Source organism: Callospermophilus lateralis, chromosome 3 (assembly GCF_048772815.1).
Source record: "Callospermophilus lateralis isolate mCalLat2 chromosome 3, mCalLat2.hap1, whole genome shotgun sequence".
NCBI classification, from domain to species: Eukaryota; Metazoa; Chordata; class Mammalia; order Rodentia; family Sciuridae; genus Callospermophilus; species Callospermophilus lateralis.
The window spans coordinates 166,379,289-166,399,871 of record NC_135307.1 but is presented as its reverse complement, the minus strand read 5'-3'; the positions used below and the strand labels follow the sequence as shown (position 1 = coordinate 166,399,871).

At 39.0% G+C, this 20,583-nt stretch overlaps 1 protein-coding gene and 1 long non-coding RNA gene across 3 annotated transcripts in view; both read left to right on the top strand.

The window, feature by feature from the left end:
- The first annotated feature begins 326 nt into the window (after positions 1 to 326).
- The window catches only part of Plcb1 (phospholipase C beta 1), a 707,068-nt gene continuing 686,811 nt past the window's right edge, over positions 327 to 20,583 (top strand). For both annotated transcript variants that reach the window (XM_076851538.2, XM_076851539.2), the window contains exon 1: positions 327 to 763. In XM_076851538.2, coding sequence (XP_076707653.2) covers positions 665 to 763 — 99 coding nt within the window. In that variant the 5' untranslated portion in view covers positions 327 to 664. The remainder of the gene's footprint in view (positions 764 to 20,583) is intronic.
- On the top strand, positions 909 to 4,250 carry LOC143395703 (uncharacterized). The gene is made up of 3 exons (XR_013090797.1): positions 909 to 994; positions 3,256 to 3,354; positions 4,074 to 4,250. It is a non-coding gene; the product is annotated as an uncharacterized LOC143395703 (long non-coding RNA).

The window sequence follows — 20,583 nt, the reverse complement described above, 5'->3', positions numbered from 1 at the left end:
TCCCCAGAAAACCCTAAGAATCGCAAATACTCCCGGACACCCCTTGCACCCCTGCCACTAGGGCACGGGGCATGCTCAGAGGGCATTGAGGGAGGCGCAGGCGTTGGCTGCAGTGGGCTTCTGGAGCCGGGAGGTGCCGCTGCGTCCCCGCTTCCAGGCGCCTGACCCAGCGCGCAAAGTTGGGCTGGGAGCGCGGGGCGGGGGGAGGAAAGACCGAGCGCGAGGGTGGCGGAGAAGGGGGGGAGAGGAGGAGAGGGAGGAGGGGAAGGAGCGGCGGGGGGGGGGGGGCGCCGAGCGTGTGTCACTCGCTCTCTCCCTCTGTGTATAGAGGATGTGCTGAATGGTGCGCTTTGAGGCGGCGGCGGAGGAGGAGCAGGATCCGGCGGTCGCTGGCAGCTTTGGCCGCCTGGCTCGGCTTCTCTTCATCTTCCGAGGCTCGGCATCTACCGCGGGCTTCCGACCCCGCGTCCCGCCCGGGGCATGGCCGGGCGCTGCGCCCCCGCGTGCCCCGCCTGCTAAGCGGCGCCTGAGGGAGGTGCGGAGGCCAGGAGGCCGGGGGAGGCCGGCGGGTGAGCAGAGTCGAGCGCCTCTGGAGCAGAGAAAGGAGCCCGCGCCTAGTCCCTGCCGCGCTCGCCCGGGCCACCCGGAGCCCCGATGAGCCCAGATGGCTGGGGCTCAACCCGGAGTGCACGCCTTGCAACTCAAGCCTGTGTGCGTGTCCGACAGTCTCAAGAAGGGCACCAAATTCGTCAAGTGGGATGATGTAAGTATTGGGGCGGCCCGGCTCGGGGCGCTGGCCCGGGCACCCGGCAGGGCGGGCTGCGTGGGGGTGGGGCGAGGGGCGCGTTATGCAATGGGCGCACTGGGAGCGGGCAGGGGCAGCCTCGGGGCGCACAGGTTGTCTGTCATCTGCCAAGGCGGACAGCAAAAGGCTGTAGGCTTACGCGCGCTCCTGTGTCCTCCAGGTTTAGAGTTGACATCCTTGTTGGATCTGGTAAACGCCTTCTGAGGGTCTTGTCTGTGGGTTCAATGGAACAGGAGAAGGAAGCTTTGCCTCTTGACGGGTCCAGAGAGTTTAGAAAGTGGGGAATTTGAAGTTGGGACCAGATGGAACTCGCTGGGTACGGACCAGATGCGCCCCTCTCCTCTCACAGGCGCATCCCCATTACCTCTTTTGCCCCTTTTGAAGAAGGAATGACCCCCAAGTCCGAAACTGTTTAGTGATTGCTACCCTCTTAGCGCTTTTCTGAGAGACACGCGGCAGAGGACACATCGGTCCAGCCGACAGGTGGTCGTTGATGCCAAACTTTAGCGCCTGGCTCCGGAGTAAGGGGCCCTGCGAAGGGCGGAGGAGGACACACCTGGGAAGGGCTAATGAGCAGTAGGGTGCCTTTAAGGGTTGAGGAGGGCTTAGTGGGCCTGCAGGCAGGTGGGGAGGGCTAATTTTTGAGAAATGACCTGGCTGGAGTCTTCAGTTTGAAGCAGACACGTCAAGATGTTCCATAAGTATTACCTGTATCTTTTGCCAGGATGGGTACAGCCTACCCCAGTCCCCGGGGTCTCCTGGACTTCACATGTAGTCAGACCCCAGGACTTAAAATGACCTCTCTTCCTTCCACCGCAGTGACTTTCAAGATATTTAAATGAACAAATCCAGCTGAAAACATGTGATTGAAGTTGCACATTATGGTATCAATTTTTGTCCTGGGTGTCATTCAAAGGGTTTGATAAGAACAACCGCTGAAATAAACTCCAGCTGTCAGGATCTAAGGAAGTTTAGGTCCAAATGACTAATACATCTCTTAATCAGAAAGAATTATAGGAGAATGAGGCGTTGTTCTTGCTGAAAAGATTTTCCACCTAGTAAATTATAGCCTCTTATCCTCTAGGGTATTTTTCTTTAATCTTCTTAAGCCAATTTCCAGTGTCTGAAAACAATTTAAATATTCCAGGTAGCGAATCCAATTACTTAGCTGAGTGCGTCTGTGTCTATATTTTGTCCAGTTGGAAGCGCAAACGGAACTTGCAGTATGAGCCACAGCTTCCTTGAAAGCTTGTGCCAATTATTAAATGCTGTAGGCAAGGATGTAAACATGCATCTTTTACCATGGATGTTAGACTTTTCTCTTTTCTGTTCCAGTTTAATTGTACCAGATATTTTTGTAAAAGAATATAATCTAAACAATAAATTCAGACACAGGTTAAATGCTTTGTGTCATGGGGAAATAAAAGAAAATGCAATTCTACAAAGAAAATAGTCCTGCCTATCTTGAGATCCTTACATGGAGAGCTAATGTGTTGATTTACTGAGAAAGAGAGGGACAGGCAGAGAAGAAGGGAGGAGTATTTTTCAAGAATAAAACTGGGAGTTTGGGCATAAGCTGTGGGTTTCTTTACAATTTTGACTTTAAGCTATATTTTAAGTAATTCTCCATAATTTCCTGTTTGGGAGAAAAATAACCAATGCTACTTCAACGATGAAGTCTTTATGAAAATACATTTTGAAAAATCCAGGTGGATGATTTGTAATATATGCATTTATGTAACAAATATTCATTGCCAGCCTTGGACTTCATTTCTGGGGTGGTGAAGAGATTAGACAAAATCCTGGCAATTAAGGCACCTTACATACTAGGTAGAAAAGACAAAAATGATAAAAAAAAATGAGAGAGTGATGCATTGAGACTGTCGGAGGAATCACTAGTGAAAACACCACTGGAAAAAGGGAAAGGTGAAAGAAAGCTTGCCAAGCCTTGCAGCAGTGTTTCTGAGGGAAACTATAGGAAGGAGGTAGATACTAAGGAGAGAGTCTCCATGACCTGAGGACTAAGAGGGACCCAGACTTTCTTAAGATTGCCTTTATCCTTCTGTGGTATCTTCTGCTCAACTCTCTGCAGTTTGTATTTGGTCTCAGAGTCAAACAAGTTTAGTCTCTCTGGCTTTTGTTATTGCATCTCCATGAGATTGTGCATTGAAGACAAAAGAGTACTAAATCTTGAGTCAAAGTCCTGGGTTTACCTCTGGTTCTCTTGTCAGTCTGCTGTGTAACTTAAGGTAAATCTCTCATCCTCTCTGAACCATTGTTGCTTTTTAAGCAAACCTGAGGTAATGATGCTGTTCCTACCAGTTTCAGGTAGTAGTTGGGAGAAACCAATAGGAGAAAGCAACACTTCTCACACTGAGCATACATCTGAACCATCTGGAAGATTTGGTAATGCTCAGATTGCTGGGTCTCACCCTCTGTTTCTGATTCAGGTGTGGCCTGGGCTTAAACATCTACCTTCCTCCAAGGGTCTTGGGTGATGCTAATGCTGCTGGTGTGGGAAACCACACTGTGAAAACCACTGGGATAAGGTTTGTGAATGAATTTGGAAAGTATGACAGACATAGCACAGTCTCCTTGGCCTGTGTCAGTTTTGGTTGGCTTGTGGATTTAATTTTATTTCTGTGTGTATTGAGAAATTCATTCAATAGTTAAACAACTTAACAATTTTTCATTTACTTGTTATCACTTAAAAAAATGGAGAATCCTTCTTTCTTTTCTATAAAAGGAAGGGTGAGCTTACTCATAAAACAGATTCTCGGTATACCCATACAAAGCATCACACATAAAACGACATTTAAAAATGATGTGTTTGGAGTTATTTCGAATTGCTTAGAGATTACTTCTTATTCCTTAAGTGAAAGCATCATATCCGCTGGTTCTGACCACCATAAAGAGTGGGAAATGTCACCCAGAGAGTGACATGCCATACACAAGGTTTTGGCTCCCTACCAAAATCCTGGTGAGGCTGTGGATGCTCTCAGGGTGTGAGTGAAAGCTTTCACACAGGCACTGACCAGTCACAACAGCAGGTGGCTAAGAGCAGGAGCCAGAGCCCTGTTGTACTAGGCAGGCATTGACCCTTTTACTGCCTAATCCTGGCAAGGTCTGGGCTCCCTAGGGTTTGGGGTAGGTGGGTGGGGAATTTGGAATGTTTCAGAATTTTAAAACTAGTAATGTAAATGGTATCAACATTTGAACCGTTGATGCTTCTTAAGCAAACCAGTGTTAATGGTGCCTTTCCTACCAGTTTCATATAGAAGTTGGGAGAAACCAATAGGAGAAAGCAACACTTCTCACACTTGAAGATACATCTGAACCATCTGGAAGACTTGGAGACTAAGCCTGTCCTGAATTTGGCAAGAGATAAAGAATTGACTTATCACAGCTACCTGTTTCACTAATGATATTAAAGGAAGAAACTTTATGTCCTTGCTTTAATTTTATGTTTTTATATTATCGGGCTTTGGTGGTTGGAAGTGGATATAAAGGACTGTGCACTTTATGGAAAAATGCTAATGAGATAGATAGTGGAAGGAGAGTTACTTTTTCCAACTCGAGCAGAGACCTGGGGAGGCAGTGAGACTGGCCCTTTTCTCTCCTGGACCTTGGCTTTGCTCTGGATTATTGGACAGGATTTAGAAGAAAAGGAGAAGGACCCCAAACTGCACAAGAAAAAAGAAAGGACCCCTGCCAACCTTGATTTGCCCCTGTTTCCCATGGCCAGGACCCTGCCTCTTTGTCTCATACCCTGTAGAGAAAGGTTTTCATTTGTTTGTTCTTTCTCTTCTTCATTCTTACTTTCCAAATTTGGTTCTCCTAATGGGCAGGTTGCTTCATACATCCCCACCTCAGTTTCCTCAACTGTAATGTGTAGATTGCAGTATTTCCCTCCTCCCCAAACAGTTGTTAAGGCTTCAGCAGAGAAAGCATATATGTCACTTTGTGTATGGCCTGACACACAGGAAACCCTCAATAAAATGTTCTTTTAAAAAGTTATTGTCTCCTAATAGTAAGAGAATCATGAATTTTTGTCAAGTCAGTGTCAGGTGCTTTTAATGTATTCATGGGAAGATCCAGACCTTTCTTCTATTCTCTTTAATTTGTATTTTGATTTTTATAGGTTATAATTTAGAGAAAACCGATTAGTTTTTTTAACCTCTTTTAAAAATTTCAGATGGGTCATGGAAAATGAATCTGCATAATTCAAAGGAGGACCCACTCTTTTTTAAGCAAGTCACTTTGCAAATTATTTAGAAGTTTTTTCCTACTTAAATTATGTATCTCTGTATCGCTCTCTCTTTATATATAAATGTATCCCCCACACATACTTAACCTTATATATAACCTTACATGATATTTCCTGTTTCTCAAGGATAATCTAACACTCAAATGTCATAATTGTTTGAGAAAAAGTTTGAAGAAGCTCAGAGGTTTGGATTTCCATTAGTGCCCTGCGGGTTTGAAACAAGAACTCCCTACCTACCCCTAATTAAAACAGAAAAATTGACGAAGGCAGCATTCTACACAAAAGCTTAGTTAGAACTTTTACATTATGTGGAATCTGCTGTTCTGGTTTCTAAAACGATTACAAGATAAGATGACAATGACTGAAGACTAAAGAGGGAACAGAGGGAAAGGAAGGTTCCTGAGGTTGGAATTCCGCAGCATTCCCTTTGGAAAGATTATGGGAAATAGGGAGCAGACAGCTGAGTTGGAAGTGGGTGGATGCAGATTGGGGTATCCACAGAGGAGGAGTTTGGAAGTTCAGCAGGTGCCTTCTAGAGAGCCACTTTAGTAATATACCCACATACTTCCATGTTCAAAGAGTTTTGGGAATTTCTCATTGACAGTAATTACTATGATCTAAATGTAAAAATATAACTTTCTATGAGTCAATAAAGGTGTGTTAAGCCTTTTATCAGAGTGTAACATGTATACAGCCAAAGGAACCAGCTGTGTGTCCAGCTGGAATGGTTTTCACAAAGTGAGCATTCAGCTTCATCAACACAAGATCAAGAAACCAGAAGTCACTTAGGGCTCCTTTCCAGCCCCTGCCCCTCTCCCGGGGTCACCTTTATCCTGATTGCTAACACTAACATCTGTTTTGCCTATTTAGACCTGTTTTGCCTCTAATAGGCCTATTTTTATATTGAATGAAAGCTAAACCAAATCTCTTCATTTTTATTATTGCTGAATTAGCCCTCTTGATCACTAACAACAGAAGTGACTTGTTTTTGATTTAGATGGCCCTTGATTAGGTCCTTCTTATCTGTGCTAAGGTGAAGTCTGAGAAGTGTAGCAGGTGCAGTCAATGCCCCAAAGGAGGAAATGGTTAAGCAAAGCTCTAGTGATTTAGCAAGGAATCGTTATGCCTGCAGGCCGTTATTGGCATGGTACAACAGATTCGCAGATGTGTACAGTGCCACTGCCTGAATATACTTTTCTCTCATGGAGTTTTTGCTTTTTCTTTTTGGGTGCTGGGGATTTAAGCCAGAGCCTTGTCCATGTTCAGCACATAAGCACATATTCTACCCCGAGCTGTATCTCTAGCCCTTTTTATAAAAAGTCAGTTTAAATACTTTTATTTTTACATTTTAAAAACTGAAGTGAAATTCACCTAACACAAAATTAATCATTTTAATGTAAAAAAAAAATCAATAATGGCATCCTGTGTACTTACAATGTTGTACTAACAACATCCCATCCAGCTCCCAAACACCTTATGTAGACATTGCCAACCTATGGTGCATTAAGGTAATTTGCTCTGGCTATTAGCATATCTTGAATGTGTCCCTTGAAATTTTAGCTTATCAATAAATAGCTTCAAATTATATTTACCTGCAGTGATATTTAAATGGAACAGGAACATTTTGCTTTTTTTGTTGGTGAACTTGGTAACCTGTGGTTAAATGCTTCCTTATCAGAATTGTTTCCTGTTATCATGAGCAATAAGTACCAGCAGAAATGGAATGGGATTGATTGTGAATTGTTAACTAACGCTGTGGGTCTCCACTTAAATAACAAATCCTTGGTAACTGAAAACGTTAGTTTTCCTGTTACCTGACCTTCTGTTAGGTTCATGCAGCCTTTCAGATCCAATCATAAATTCCATATGCTCAGACAGAGCTCACAGTCTATTTCACCTAATCCTTGCTCAGTCTATTCCATGTCTGATCTCCTAATCAGACCCATGTGCCCCTCTGTCTCAGTAGGCAAGGAACTAGAGACGTATTTCTGGGTTATTTACTCACACGATCCTAAAGAAACCATCAATTTTTGTAGAAATCTAACTCAAATAGCATATAAAGGATGGTTAGGCTCTTTAAGACTCTGATTCCCCTCTGATCTCTTTTAAGGTCTAAAATTTGATTTTTTTTGTTACGTGTTAATTTCAATTTTAGAAATTTTTAATTTCATTTGTACTCTGGAAAGAATGTTTAGGTATATATGTTAATTAATATTGACTAAATCTATGTAGGTATCAAGAAACTAAATTATTATATATTGGGAAGTAGACTACCATACAAAATGAGAAAAAAAAAAGGTATGTGGTACTAAAGCAGAATTAAAAACATCCTGCATCTGCTTTTCATTTTGAAGGCTTTTTTAGTTCAGTGTTTTGTTTCTTTTTATTGCACTGAACTTTTATAAGAAGTTTGTGGAAAAAGGGATTAGTTAGTAAAGGAAGCATTTTTACCTGAACGAGTCATGTTCTCTGTCAATACACAGCACTGATACCTAGAAGATTAAGATATTATTATGCCATTAAAAATCAAATTTTCTTTGGAACTTGTCTATAAAATTAGGTATTAGAAATTTAGTTTTGATTCATTTCATAAAAGAGGTCATATGAACTGAGAGGGCTGGTACATGCCCGTAATTCTAACCACTTGGGAGGCTGAAGCAAGAGGATCACAGGTTTGAGGCCAGACTCAGCAACTTAGTGAGACCCTCAATGACTTGGCAATACTTTTTCTCAAAGCAAACAATAAAAAGAACTTGGGGTGGGGCTGTAGCTGTAGCTAAGTGGCAGAGTGCTTACCTAGCACATGTGAGGCACTGAGTTAGATCCTTAACACCACATAAAAATAAACAAATAAAGGCATGCTGTCCATCTACAACTACAAAAAAATAAAAAAAAAAGGAGATATTGTTCAGTGGTGAAGCTCCCTAGGTTCAATTCCCAATACTAAAAAAAAAAAAAAAAAAAAGAAAAAAAAAAAGAAAAAGCCACATGAATTTAAAAGGGAGTTGGTTGGAAGCCTGTAGAATAAGTCCACAATTGTTCCAGTAGATTGAAAAAAAAAACTTAAGGAAGCTAACCATGATCTTGGGTGTGCTGTGTTGAATGTGGTTGAGTCTTTGCATCTATTCCTACATCTCAGGCCTATTTTTTAAAAACAAAGCCTAGACATCTAAAGCTACATTTATCAGAATCCCTTGAGGCTGATATTCTACCTGCAAATTAAATTCTACTAAATGGATGCCTGGGCATAAAATTTGGAGAGCAGAGAAGTGAAATAGGCCACTCTCCCCCATCTTTTGGGTTGTTTCTGCAGATATGTGAGATACTGAAGTAGTAGCATCTTCTGTAGTAAATCTCCATTGCTTCCAAGAACCTCCTGTGAGAGTGGCTACTCCCTATTTTCAGGTTACTCTTCCTGTGATTCTTTTGGACCCTCATAGTTCTTTCTTGATTTCTCACATTCCTGAATGTGGTGGAGGCAAGAGCTGTCCTCAAAGGTCAGAGCTGTGGTGTTCTGGGGTCATTCATGGAGACCCAACCTGAAGCCCATTTCTAGAACCTTCCCATGATTTGATCAATTGCTTATTTGATTGCTTTAAGTCCTTTTATGTTCAAAATTCAAGAAAGTTTTCTGCTTCCCGCATCTAAAGTGTACCGGATATGGCCTTTTATGGCTCTAGAACTTCATGACTTTTAGTCTTCGCATGGTAGTAATCATCTAAACAATCTATATAATCTTTCCCACAATACTACATTTGAATAAAAATGGAGTTTTGCTATAATGTTGGCTCTAGAATTCAGTATCCAGGATGAGTCTTTGTGGCAGGCACTTATCCTTGTAAAAAACTAGTTTTTATTAACATTCACTCCATTTAGTCTTGGAACCTACCTTGGGTGGTGGGAAAAAGCAACTGTTGCTACCATTTGACACAGTGAGTATGACTTGCTTCAGGACACAAAATTATCAGAGTCAGAATCAAATTTAAAAATTGATCTTAGAGTTAAATTCAAGACCCTTTACTATCTACCATGATGTCCCCAAACAGGATCCTTTTGGTAACAGAACATTTTTAAAAGAGTTCAAATGAATGCAAGTTGAAAGATTCATTGGCTTTTCTAAAAAATCTCGCTGATTTTAAGATTTATACAAATGAAGCTTAATGGCTACGTACACATCTCTTTTGGCTAGTGCTTTCAAGTAGCTCTTTGCATGGCATATATACACAAAGTCAATTTTTGTGTACGCTATGCAGGATTTAGGAATGTGGGAAAACTTCATCACTGCTTTGAAATACAGAGACCAGTGCATGATCTAGAGTCTTTACAGGTGTTCTATATCCATCAGTCGATGTGGAAACATGCCTATGGAATGTTGGAGAATGGTGTTAAAACAGAGTTCATTTTTGTTCATTGCTAAATAAGTGACATTTATTGCATATGCTGCAACACTTTATACACTTCCCAACATATGTGGAAATATTCTTTTTGTTGGGTTGTTATTAAGGTTGGTCCCATGGCTTCTTATGGAAATCATGGATCATGGAAGATGGTAGACCAAAGGAAATACAGAGGATCAGTCGCTTGCTCCCAGGCAAGGTGCAGAGTGACTTGGAACACAATGTAATGTTCATCTTGGAGAAGATAAAGGAGTTATCTGAGATAACTCAGAGACCAGATCTAGATTGCCAGTGCAGGGAGTGAGTATGCCTTGTCTGCATTACACCTATTCCAGGTCTCCAGGGAGGCTCTAGCGTTGTATTATTTATTGGCCTTCCCCAGGGGAACCACAGGTCTGGCACTTGGTGGGTGCTAGTATTCCCTCTTGTTAGTGGAATGAATGAAAGAATGGTTTGGTGTGTCTGGCTCATAGTGGGTGCACATAGGGGAACACACAGACTTGAGGGAGACCCTGGAGGATGGGCATATTGACAGGAGACCTTCATGACCTTTGCTGTGTCATGTGATTTGGGTTGTAAAGCATACTTTCTATTCCAAATGAAATCTCCCAGAATCCTGAGGGACTCTATGGGCTTCTTAAATAGAGTTTCTCTGTGTGTCTTTGAGAAACAAAATGTTCATCGGCAACACAAAGTTAACTGTTGTCACAGTGCTGATTTCCTTTAAGGCCTAAATCCAGCTTAAGGTTGAATGTGTACTCAATGATGATTCTATATTGATTGAAAATTATGGGGCTTTGTGTATTTACATTTCTTGTAACTCTTACCAGTGACTCCATTTTTCTTTAAAAAAAGATGTTCATACATACATTCGATGAAAATTGTCCTTCAAGAAATTAAGAATTGTTGAGAGCAACGTTCAAAGATCGACCAGAATGAGAACATTCTATCACAATAATGATTCACAAAAAGAAAAATGTATGAAAGATGAAAAATAAAAAATAAAAAAAAGAAAAAAGAAAAAAAGAAAAAAGAAAAATGAATGGATCACTCTTATTGATAAAATGAGAAAATTAGCAAGGAAAGGCCTGTAGTTTTACAACTTTACTTATAATAAATTTTCCACCTGTGGGTTTCCCTCTGTACAGAAGTGATGGAAGCCAGTGGAACAACATTTAACTTCCTCCCGTCTCCAGCCCTAGTTCATTGTACTTGGCCCACTCTATCCTTCCACCTGCCCTTTTCCTTTTACCATATTTATTTATGCTTGGAGCCCATCCTTCCTGGCATCTCTGAATCCTGGCTTTATTATTCTCCACCATAACCTCCCTCTCTTTTGACAGTACTTAACTTTTCCCTCTGTTGCCACTCTCCAGAGAACATAGCAATATGCCTGCATTAGTCTTCTTCCCTCTACTATGACAAACGTCTGAGATAACCAATTTATAAAGAGGAAAGATTTATCTAGACTCACAGTTTTGGAAGTTTCAATCCATCATTGATTGGACCTATTGTGTAGGATGCACACTACATCATGGAAGGAGCATGTGGCAGAGCTCCTGACCAGGAAAGGAAAGAAGAGAAGGGAATGGGGTCCCACAGTCCCCTTTGGGAGTATAGACCCAGTGACCAAATGACCTTCCAGTAAGCTTCACCTTCTGAAGGCTTCATCATCTCCCAACAGGGTCACTCTAGGAATCAAACCTTTAACACATGGGTCTTTGGGAAACTTTTAAGACCCAAATTATAGTGAGATCATTATTCATAAAAGCCCCAACATAAATCCATCACAATGCTCCCCAGCCCTTCTTCTCCTTTACTTACTGCCCTCTTTCTCTTCTCTTTCCTTCTACAAGGAAAGGGTAATTTCTATTCATTGTCCCACTTTCTTTGCTACCCACTTTTTATTCCCTCCAAGCCTTATTTTCCCCTCACCACTGCTTTCAAATTGCTCTTGCCATTTCTTACAATGCCTTCAAAATTTCTCTTGCCATTCCATGAAATAACTTGCTAGGTGCCAATGACGATTGATATTTTTCACAGTCCACCTAGCTTCTTTTCTGGCAGTACTCTTCCACTCATCCATTCACCCATTCAGTATTCATACCTTATAAATTTATTGATACCTCTTATGAGATATTATGGTACTGTTATGGACTTATGATGATAAATGGTTTGGTTCTTGTGCTCATGGAGTTTTTCTTTCACCAAGGGAGATAGATGGTAGACCAATAGAGGTATAAATATTTTATTGTAATTGTGATAAGTGCTACAGAAAAAAAATAAAAATAAAAAAGAGTGCAAGTGATTATAAGAACCATGGAAAGTTTCCTTGGAGAAATTCTATTTATGAAAAGACCTGACTCGTAAGTAGAACTTGGGCCAATATAAGAGAAATGTGTCCTGCTGAGGGAACATTCCAAGCAGTCAAGGAGCAGAGGACTTTGAAGGCAAAAGCAGGATAAGCAAATGGGGCATGCAGCTCAAGTAATGCTATGTGGATAGCAAGAGAGTGCCTGTGTACTGCCTCAGTCCTGGCAGATTTTTGGACTTATCATAACATTAACAGGAGACCATTAAACTTGTGATTTCTCAGTTTTGACACTACTGACATTTGGAGCCAGACAATTCTTTGTTGTGTTGTTCTAACTTGTGTATTATGGGATGTTTAGTGACATCCTTGGCCTCTACTCACAAGATGCCAGCAGAAAAATCCCCAGTTGTAACAATCAAAATTGCCTTTAAACATTGACAAGTTCCCCAAGGTGCAAAATTGCTCCCAGTAATAAAATTATATGATACACTATCAACTGATTTTTAAATATCAGGCTACTTCTCATTCTATCTTGTTCTCACACGGAGACTCAACAGAGACCACACACAAATACACACACATGCACACAGGGCCAGTAAGTACATGAAAAGATGTTTAACATCATTAGTCACCAGATGAATGCAAATTATGACCACAATGAGATGTCACTTTACACCCACCAAAGTTATATCTCACTGAAATGACCAGTTTTCTCATCCAGGAACTCATGAAGCAATGAGAAGCTTGATTGATGGGGGATCAGGAATTTCACTTTGTTCCCTGGTTTGGCATCTGGTAGATCTGGCCTGGCATTAGAAGAAGCATACTTCCAACTTTTCCCCATATTCTTTTAAAAGGATTTTTATCCTTTTTAGTAAAAGACAAGCATCTTTTTTTGGGGGCGGTTATTTATATATATAGGACAGCAGAATGCATTACAATTCTTATTATACATATAAAGCACAATTTTTGATGCCTCTGGTTGTATACAAAGTATATTCACCCCAATTGGTGCTTTATACAGGTACTTTGGATAATAATGTCCATCACATTCCACAATCTTAATCATACTTCTTTCCAATGTTTTACATCTTCTACTCTGGAATTTCTTGCCTCCTCTGCTTTATTTTAGGAAATTTCAGACTAGACACATCCCTAGAGGAAAATACTCATCAAAGTTGATGCATATGGAAATTTCACTTCGCTGATCCTAACTTAGCACTCTAGTTTAATATCTAAGACAGTCTTCATTGTGTTGTTATTTCATAGTCAGTGCCTTATGGCTTATGTTTGATGGACATCCCCTTTGATATTCAGTTACCCTTAGACTTCTTCCTTACATAGCATTTTCCTCTGGTGTATCTATTACCATATTTTCCTTAATGCTTCCTAATATAAATTTTGGGCAATCCCAAGATTTTTATTTTCCTTGTTAAATCTGTAATATTAATTAGCTTAGAAACACATGTCAATTTATGTAAGTTCTCTTGTAATAGCATAAACACATAAACATTGCTAGGAATTCAGAATTGTGGTTGACCTTGGTCAACAGACCTCTGACAGTGGTGCTAAGGAATGCACTGTGGGTCGGGGACTGATCCTTGACATTAGATTTGAGGTCTAGGGCTATGTTTTGAATCAGTTTATTAGGACTGCCATAACGGACTGGATGGCTCGCATGATAGGAATTTATTTTCCCATAGTTCTGGAGTCCAGAGTCCAAGATCAAGGTGTCAGCAGGGTTACTTTCTTCTGAGAGCCACGAAGTAAGCATCTGTTCCACGCTTCTCTTCTTGTTTTGTAGATGGCTGACTTCTCCTTCTTCTTTATTTTAGTTTATTAGAGTTTTAGAGGTCTCAGGAGTACCCTTCTAGGATACATCCCAGTGACTCACCTCCTCCTGCTGAGCCTCACCTGCCTATAGTTACCACATAGTCCGCCCATTCCAAGTAAGAGTGATCTGAAAACCAGCCCCAAACCCACAGCACATTCCTTAGTGCCACTGTCAGAGGACTCTTGGCCAACCTTGACCACGGTTCTGACTTTACACTGATTCTTGTGTCTTTATATGATTACAAGAGAACACATAGATACATGTGCTTCTAAACTAATCAATGTATGGGTTTCACCAAGAAAATAAAAATAAAATCAAGGATTCAGTAATTTAACCTTTGAATATCCCTGTGGAAACACAGGAGCTTTGGGGGATGCCTCATATCCAAACCATAACACCTTATCTTCAAATTAGTACAGTCACACTTTGAAGTTATAATATCTGGACATGTGATTCAGTGGGGGAGGAGGTGAACAATTCAATTCTTAGCATTCCTCTGCCTGGTAAAGTGTGTCTCAGATGGCAGTAACGTGATAACTGTTATTAGATGTTTGAAGAATTGAAACTTAAAGTAACTAGATTTATTTTGTAATATTTAGATATGAAAAATTAGATGATAGCTGTATACATGAGGAGGAAAAAAGCTATCTAGTTGGAATCGTCTGAGGAGAACTAAGTTTGTTTAGTGAGAAAGATTTCTCTGTTAAGGAGAGTCTTCAGCGAGAAGGTGTACTGCCTTATAGAAATATCATACAAGCCACATAGGATACTTTTAAAGTTTCTAAGGGCTGAAGTTGTGGCTCAGTGGTAGAGTGCTTGCAGGCATGTGTGGGTCACTGGCTTGATTTATATATAATATAAAAATATTTTCTAGTAGCCACTTAAATCAGTAAGAAAGAAACAGGTGGAATGAATTTTAATAATTTATTCTATTTAATAATGTGTATGTTTTAATGTGAAAAAAGTATAAAAAATTATTAATGAGGTGTTTTAAATTCTTCCTTTCATTCTCATTCTTTGAACTCTTACAACACATCTTAGTTCCAGAAGCCACAAATCAAGTGCTCCGTTTCTCCAGGGTTGTCACATGGATTTTGCATTGGAGACTGTATTCCCAGTGGGATAGGGAATGTTAGCTTTTTTACTGCTGTGACTAAAAGATCTGACTAGAATATTTTTAAAGGAGGAAAAGTTATTTGAGGGCTCATGGTTTTGAGGTCTTAGTCCATAGAAGGCTGGCTTCATTCCTCGGGGCTCAGGGTAAAGCAGAACATCATAGTGAAAGTGAATGGCAGGGAGAAGTAGCTCTCATGCTGATCAGAAAGCATAAAGAGAGAGGGTCTCCATTCGCCAGATACAAATATATACCCCAAAACCATAACCCCAATTCCCTATCTACTCCAGCCATATCCCTCCTGCCTCCAGATACCACTCAATTAATCCCATCAGGGATTAAGTCATTGATTAAGTTAAGGCTACAAACCAATAATTTCTCCTCTGAATTTTCTTGCATTGTCTCACACGTCAGCTTTTGGGGGACACCTCACATCCAAATCATAACAGGGGGCCAAGAAAATGGTTCTTGGGGGACAAAAAGTATCTTCTCACTTTTTAAAATAAATCCCAGATATACATGCAACATATAAACAGATATTTAGGATATCTGTAATATTAAAATTTCATGAGGGAGGACCAAGAAAATAAATATATCTATAAAGACTCCTTAGTGTGGCAATAATGACAATATGTTGAGGTGAATTGGTATAGTGCATGTATTTGTAGGTTTGCTTTCCATTGTAGCTTAGCTAGGTTTCCCTTAGCAAGTTATTTAGCCCAAACCTTGGTCTATTAATATGTAAAATGTGATTTATAAGAACTACCTCCTCAGTTATTATATGTACAGTCATGTATTTAATGGTGGGGATCCATTATTCCCAAGAAATGTGTCCTTAGAAATTTTGTTGTTGTGAGAACATCATAGGGTGTATTACACAAACCCAGACAGTATAGCTTAGTACATAGCTAGGCCACATGATGCAGCCATTTGTTCCTAGACTACAAACCAGTACAGCATGTTACTGTAATGAATAGTATAGACAACTGTAACACAGGACAAGTATTTTTTGTGTCTAGACACACCTAAACATAAGACAGGTAAAGTAAAAATACTAAGGAATAAGACTTTTCCAGCTTCATTATAATCTTACTAGACCTACATAATATACTAGGTCCATTGCTGACCAGATTGTTATGTGACACATGACTTTACCAGAGGAGAAAATCCATGGGGGCGGTAGAGAGGGAAAAGGAAAAGAAAATTGGGGGGTGGGGGGGGATCTCATGAACATTGGAAAACAGTAAAGTAGAGAAAAGGGGAGAGTGGAGGAAAGGGAAAAGGGAAATACTGGGGAATGATATCAGCCAAGTTTATATATAAATAAATAAATGGAGTTTATTGAAATTCATGGAGTTGCAGTAAATAGCAGTAGAGACGGTAAGGCAGTCAGTCTTTTTTTTCTCTCTCTCTCTCTCTCTCTTTTTTTTTTTTTAGAGAAAGAGAGAGGGAGAGAATTTTTAATATTTATTTTTTAGTTTTTGGTGGACGCAACATCTTTGTTTGTATGTGGTGCTGCGGATCGAACCCGGGCCGCACTCATGCCAGGCGAGCGCACTACCGCTTGAGCCACATCCCCGGCCCAATCAGTCTTCTTTCTTCAATTGACTTCATGGAATTTATACTGTTCTGCACAGACAGAATCCAAAGTACTTTCAGAGTGTATTCTTTTTTTAAAAATTTTGTTTTATCTGTTCTTTTTAGATATACATGACAGTAGGCTGTCTTTTGACATATTACACATACATGGAGTCTGACTTTCCATTCTTGAGGTTGTACACAGTATCAGCTAAATTACACTATTATATTGTGTACATGTGAACAAATAAAAACAGATCCCAACATTATATACAACTATAATGCACCAATAAAAAATATGGGAAAGAAAGAAAATCCATGGGAAGGTCATACCACAGTGACTAACCTAGAACAAATGTTGAGGATGGGTCCAATGTTATTCTATCAGGGATTTTTGTAAAAAACAAAAAAAAATATATGCTGGTATTAGGAGGAAGTTTGGGTCACTAATGCCTTTGGTAGTTTTTCTCAGTTTCTTTAGGATTTATCATTGATCTATATCAGCTAATTGATAAGAACATTTTTATTATAATAAAGAGCTACAGGCTTTGATAGTGTTAATGTGATCCTAATGAGTATTTTTCTTGCTGAAATGTTTGTCATTTTTTTTGGATGTTAAGGTTTTGGGGAAATTTTTTATTTTGTTTCTTTTCTCTCTTTCTCTCTCTCTCTCTCTCTCTCTCTGTCTCTCTCTCTCCCCCTCTCCCTCTCCCTCTCGCCTTATAAAAAGAAAAACCTCTATTAACTGGATAAAATGGGAAACTTGAATAGATCAGAAATAAAAAACAAAATTTAAACTTTTGATAAAGATTTTTTCCAAAAAATTCTAGGACAGCACTGTAGTCACCCTTATGTTTTAACATAGAGGTAACATCTTACAAAAATTACAATTTAAAATTAATAGTACTTTTGAGGAATAATTGTAATCATGTAGGAGCTATTACAGGAATATAAGAATACTACTTTAAAATATGTTAATAGATCAAATCAATAACCTAAAAAGTATAAAATTTAGAAATTCCTTTACTTTGTTTCTTGACTGTCCTTTATGGGCCTGAAGACTTTTTGAAGATTGTAAATAGTAGTTTCTTATCATTATATGAGTCTTTGCTATTGATGAGATAGGGATGGTAATAAATTAGTTCCTTTCAGACAAAAAAATAGTAAGAATAAAATTACTGTACATCATCCACTATTACTAACTTAAGACAGGTGTGTTTATTCTATTCTAAGGCAGACATTGATTGGAAAAATACCGTATAGCTTTAAATAGGCAAAAAGGAGTTCAATTCTGAGAGACAGTGTACTTAAAAGATACTCATTTACCTACATTTTAAGCTAATAGATCCTTGAATCTTAACATTTTTATACTTCAGACCCAAAGTTTCACCCACCGTAGGCCTACAGCAACGGTTCTCAAAGTATGGTCCCTGGACCACTAGCATCAGCATCACTTTAGCTTATTAGAAGTGCAGACACTCAGATTCCATCCAAAATATAGTAAATGGAAGATGGGGAAAGGGCCCAGCAACCTGCTTTGATAACAGCTCAGGAAATCTGATTCATCTGAAGATTTTAAAATGGACATCTTGTGGAATACAGCTCTCATTAATATTAATGGTGAGAAAAAATAAATAAAATATAGACCCTCTGAGGGTTGAGTTCATCCTTCTGTGGTAAGTTACTTCAAGAGTCATTCCCATCTGCAGTTCCCTTGGGAATGAAGGCTGAATTTGTATTTCAAAGGTTATACCTGGGCATAAGTTCTGACAATGTAAAGTACATGAAATCTGGGTTGAGTGGCTGCTTTGGTATGGGGAAAATATAGATTATTGCAGCTATGTGGGAAGTAGGAAGAAAAGCAGGTGGAATTGAAAATGGAGATTTGTGTATTTCTGGGTCAAATCCGGCCTTGCATGGCAAGAATGCCAAGTTCCAGCTGATCTTGGAATGTTAGAGGTGATTATGGAGGAAGCAGGCAGGGAGCCCAGATAAATGATCATTTAACAGAGGAACTGTGGCCGGAAGAGTGGGGTCATGAAAATATTGAACAAAGGAGCTCTGATTTGGAAGGAGGAGAAGGAATAAGCTAGAAATAGCAGTATCTGAAACAAATGAGGCAGCCTCATACAGTGTTCCAAGATCTAAATTTGGGCAGTTTTGCTGTGCTTACTTAAATATTTGGTTGTCTGGGATCCTAGCAATGAATTGCCACCTAGTTTTGGTTAGAATCCTGTCAGAAGCTCTGGTAAGAAAAAGAACTGACCTGAAAATGATAAGTTACACCTACGGGTTCATTCCAGTTGATCTAGAAGTAGATATGTGTGCAGCCTGCCAGAGCTCTTATTTTGCCCACCTGTAGAAGAGTAAGTGATGAAACAGGACCAAAAATATTGCTGCAATTTATTGGAAATATTGCTGTGAACTGTTTTGCATGCAATCTCATGGAAGAAGTCTAAAATAATCTTTAAATTACCCTTTCATTAGAATATCAGATTTGTTTCCAAATGTCTTTTTTTCTTGACATTTAAAAGTGATCTTGAAAATTAAAAATCCTAGCATAATTGTGCCGAATCCTAACAGAACAGTTCTCATAAAAGATATTTTTCAAACTGCATGTTAATAATATCAGGATAAAACAGGATGGCAGTTTCTCGAATTATTAAATATAAAACTGCCATAGTATCCAGCATTTCCACTTTTGGATAGATACTGAGAATAACTGAAAGAGATATTTGCACACCTATGTTCTTAGCAGCATTGTTCACAATTGCCAAAAGGTGGATACAGTGCAAATGTGCATTGACAGAGGAAAGGATAAATAAAACATGGTGTACACATAAAATGGAATGTGCTTTCAATGTTCTTAATGCTATTGGACTGTGCACTGAAGCTGATAAATTTTACATTAAATATGTTTTACCATAAAAAGTATATCAAGAGAAACTTTTATATTTTAATGCATCTGTTTTTACATATAATCAAATATCATAATAATGAACACCTTTATATGGAAGGCAGTTGTCCAGGTGCTTTACCCCAAATAATCCTGTTTAAATTTCATGCTGTACTTTTTGGTAGGTAATTATTGTCTCTTATTTTTAGTTATGTAAATTGAGGTACCAAGAAAGGATAGGCAAGAATTTGAACCCAAGCGAATAGGCTGCAAAGCTGAGTTCTTACAATAAAACTTAATAGACTGGGCATGGTGACTCACAACAGTACTCTCTGCTGCTTGGAAGGCTGAGACAGGATCATAAGTTCAAGGCGAACTTGGGCAGGTCAGCAAGACCCTATCTCAAAATAAAAATTTTAAAAGCATTGGGAAGATGGCTCAGTGGTAGAGTGTCTATCATGTGTAAAGCACTTGATGCCCAGTATTGAGAGAAACTTCATTAAAAAACGTAATAAGTAGATAAAAAACCGTGAGTACTTCTTTACTAATCAGAAAAAAAAAAGAAAATCTCACATTCCAAAATTATCTCTCCAAGTCCCAATTTTCATTGCAGGTTCTTTTGATCACATAAAGGCTATGGCATACTATACAGTTATGATATTCATGAAAAATTGCAAAAACTGACAATTTATATCTATTTAAAAAATACAATTCCTGCAAAGTCCTAAGTATTTCAGCAGAAAAGTCTGTATCTTGTGACACGCATTTTCTTGTGCAGATGGTATGTCTTTCTGAAAATTTCCAGAAGAAAAGAACACATATTTTAGAAATGTTTGATATTGTAATCACAATGCATGCAATTTTTGCTCTATAATATGCATGCATTAAATTCAGAAGACTATTTGTCTGTGATGTTTTAGCACGTGAAATTTAAATTTGCAGCAATTTTGTGTGTATCTTTCCAAATATGTAGAAGATGGCCTTATTTACTGTTACCTTGGAAACAGCAATGCCCAACTGCTACGCTTATTCTCTTTAGTACAATTAAAAATCATTTTATGGAGCAAATGTAATTTAAAATATTATCCTCAAGCATAGATTTTAATTAACTTTATTCATATGAAATAGGTAATGATGGTTAGTGTTAAAATTATGTGGAAAACTAAATATAGCTTTTTAATAGAAAACATGTCAATGCCTTTAAAAACTTGTCTTAATCAATAAATGTATCACTGGACTTTTCCTTCACAAGTTATTTACAAATATTCTGATTATTGGTAAAGGATCTTGATTACAAGGTTAATAATTCTATGAAATTATAAAAATGCCATGCCTCATTTTTTTTTCAAAATTTTCTTAATAATTGGTGACCTTGAAG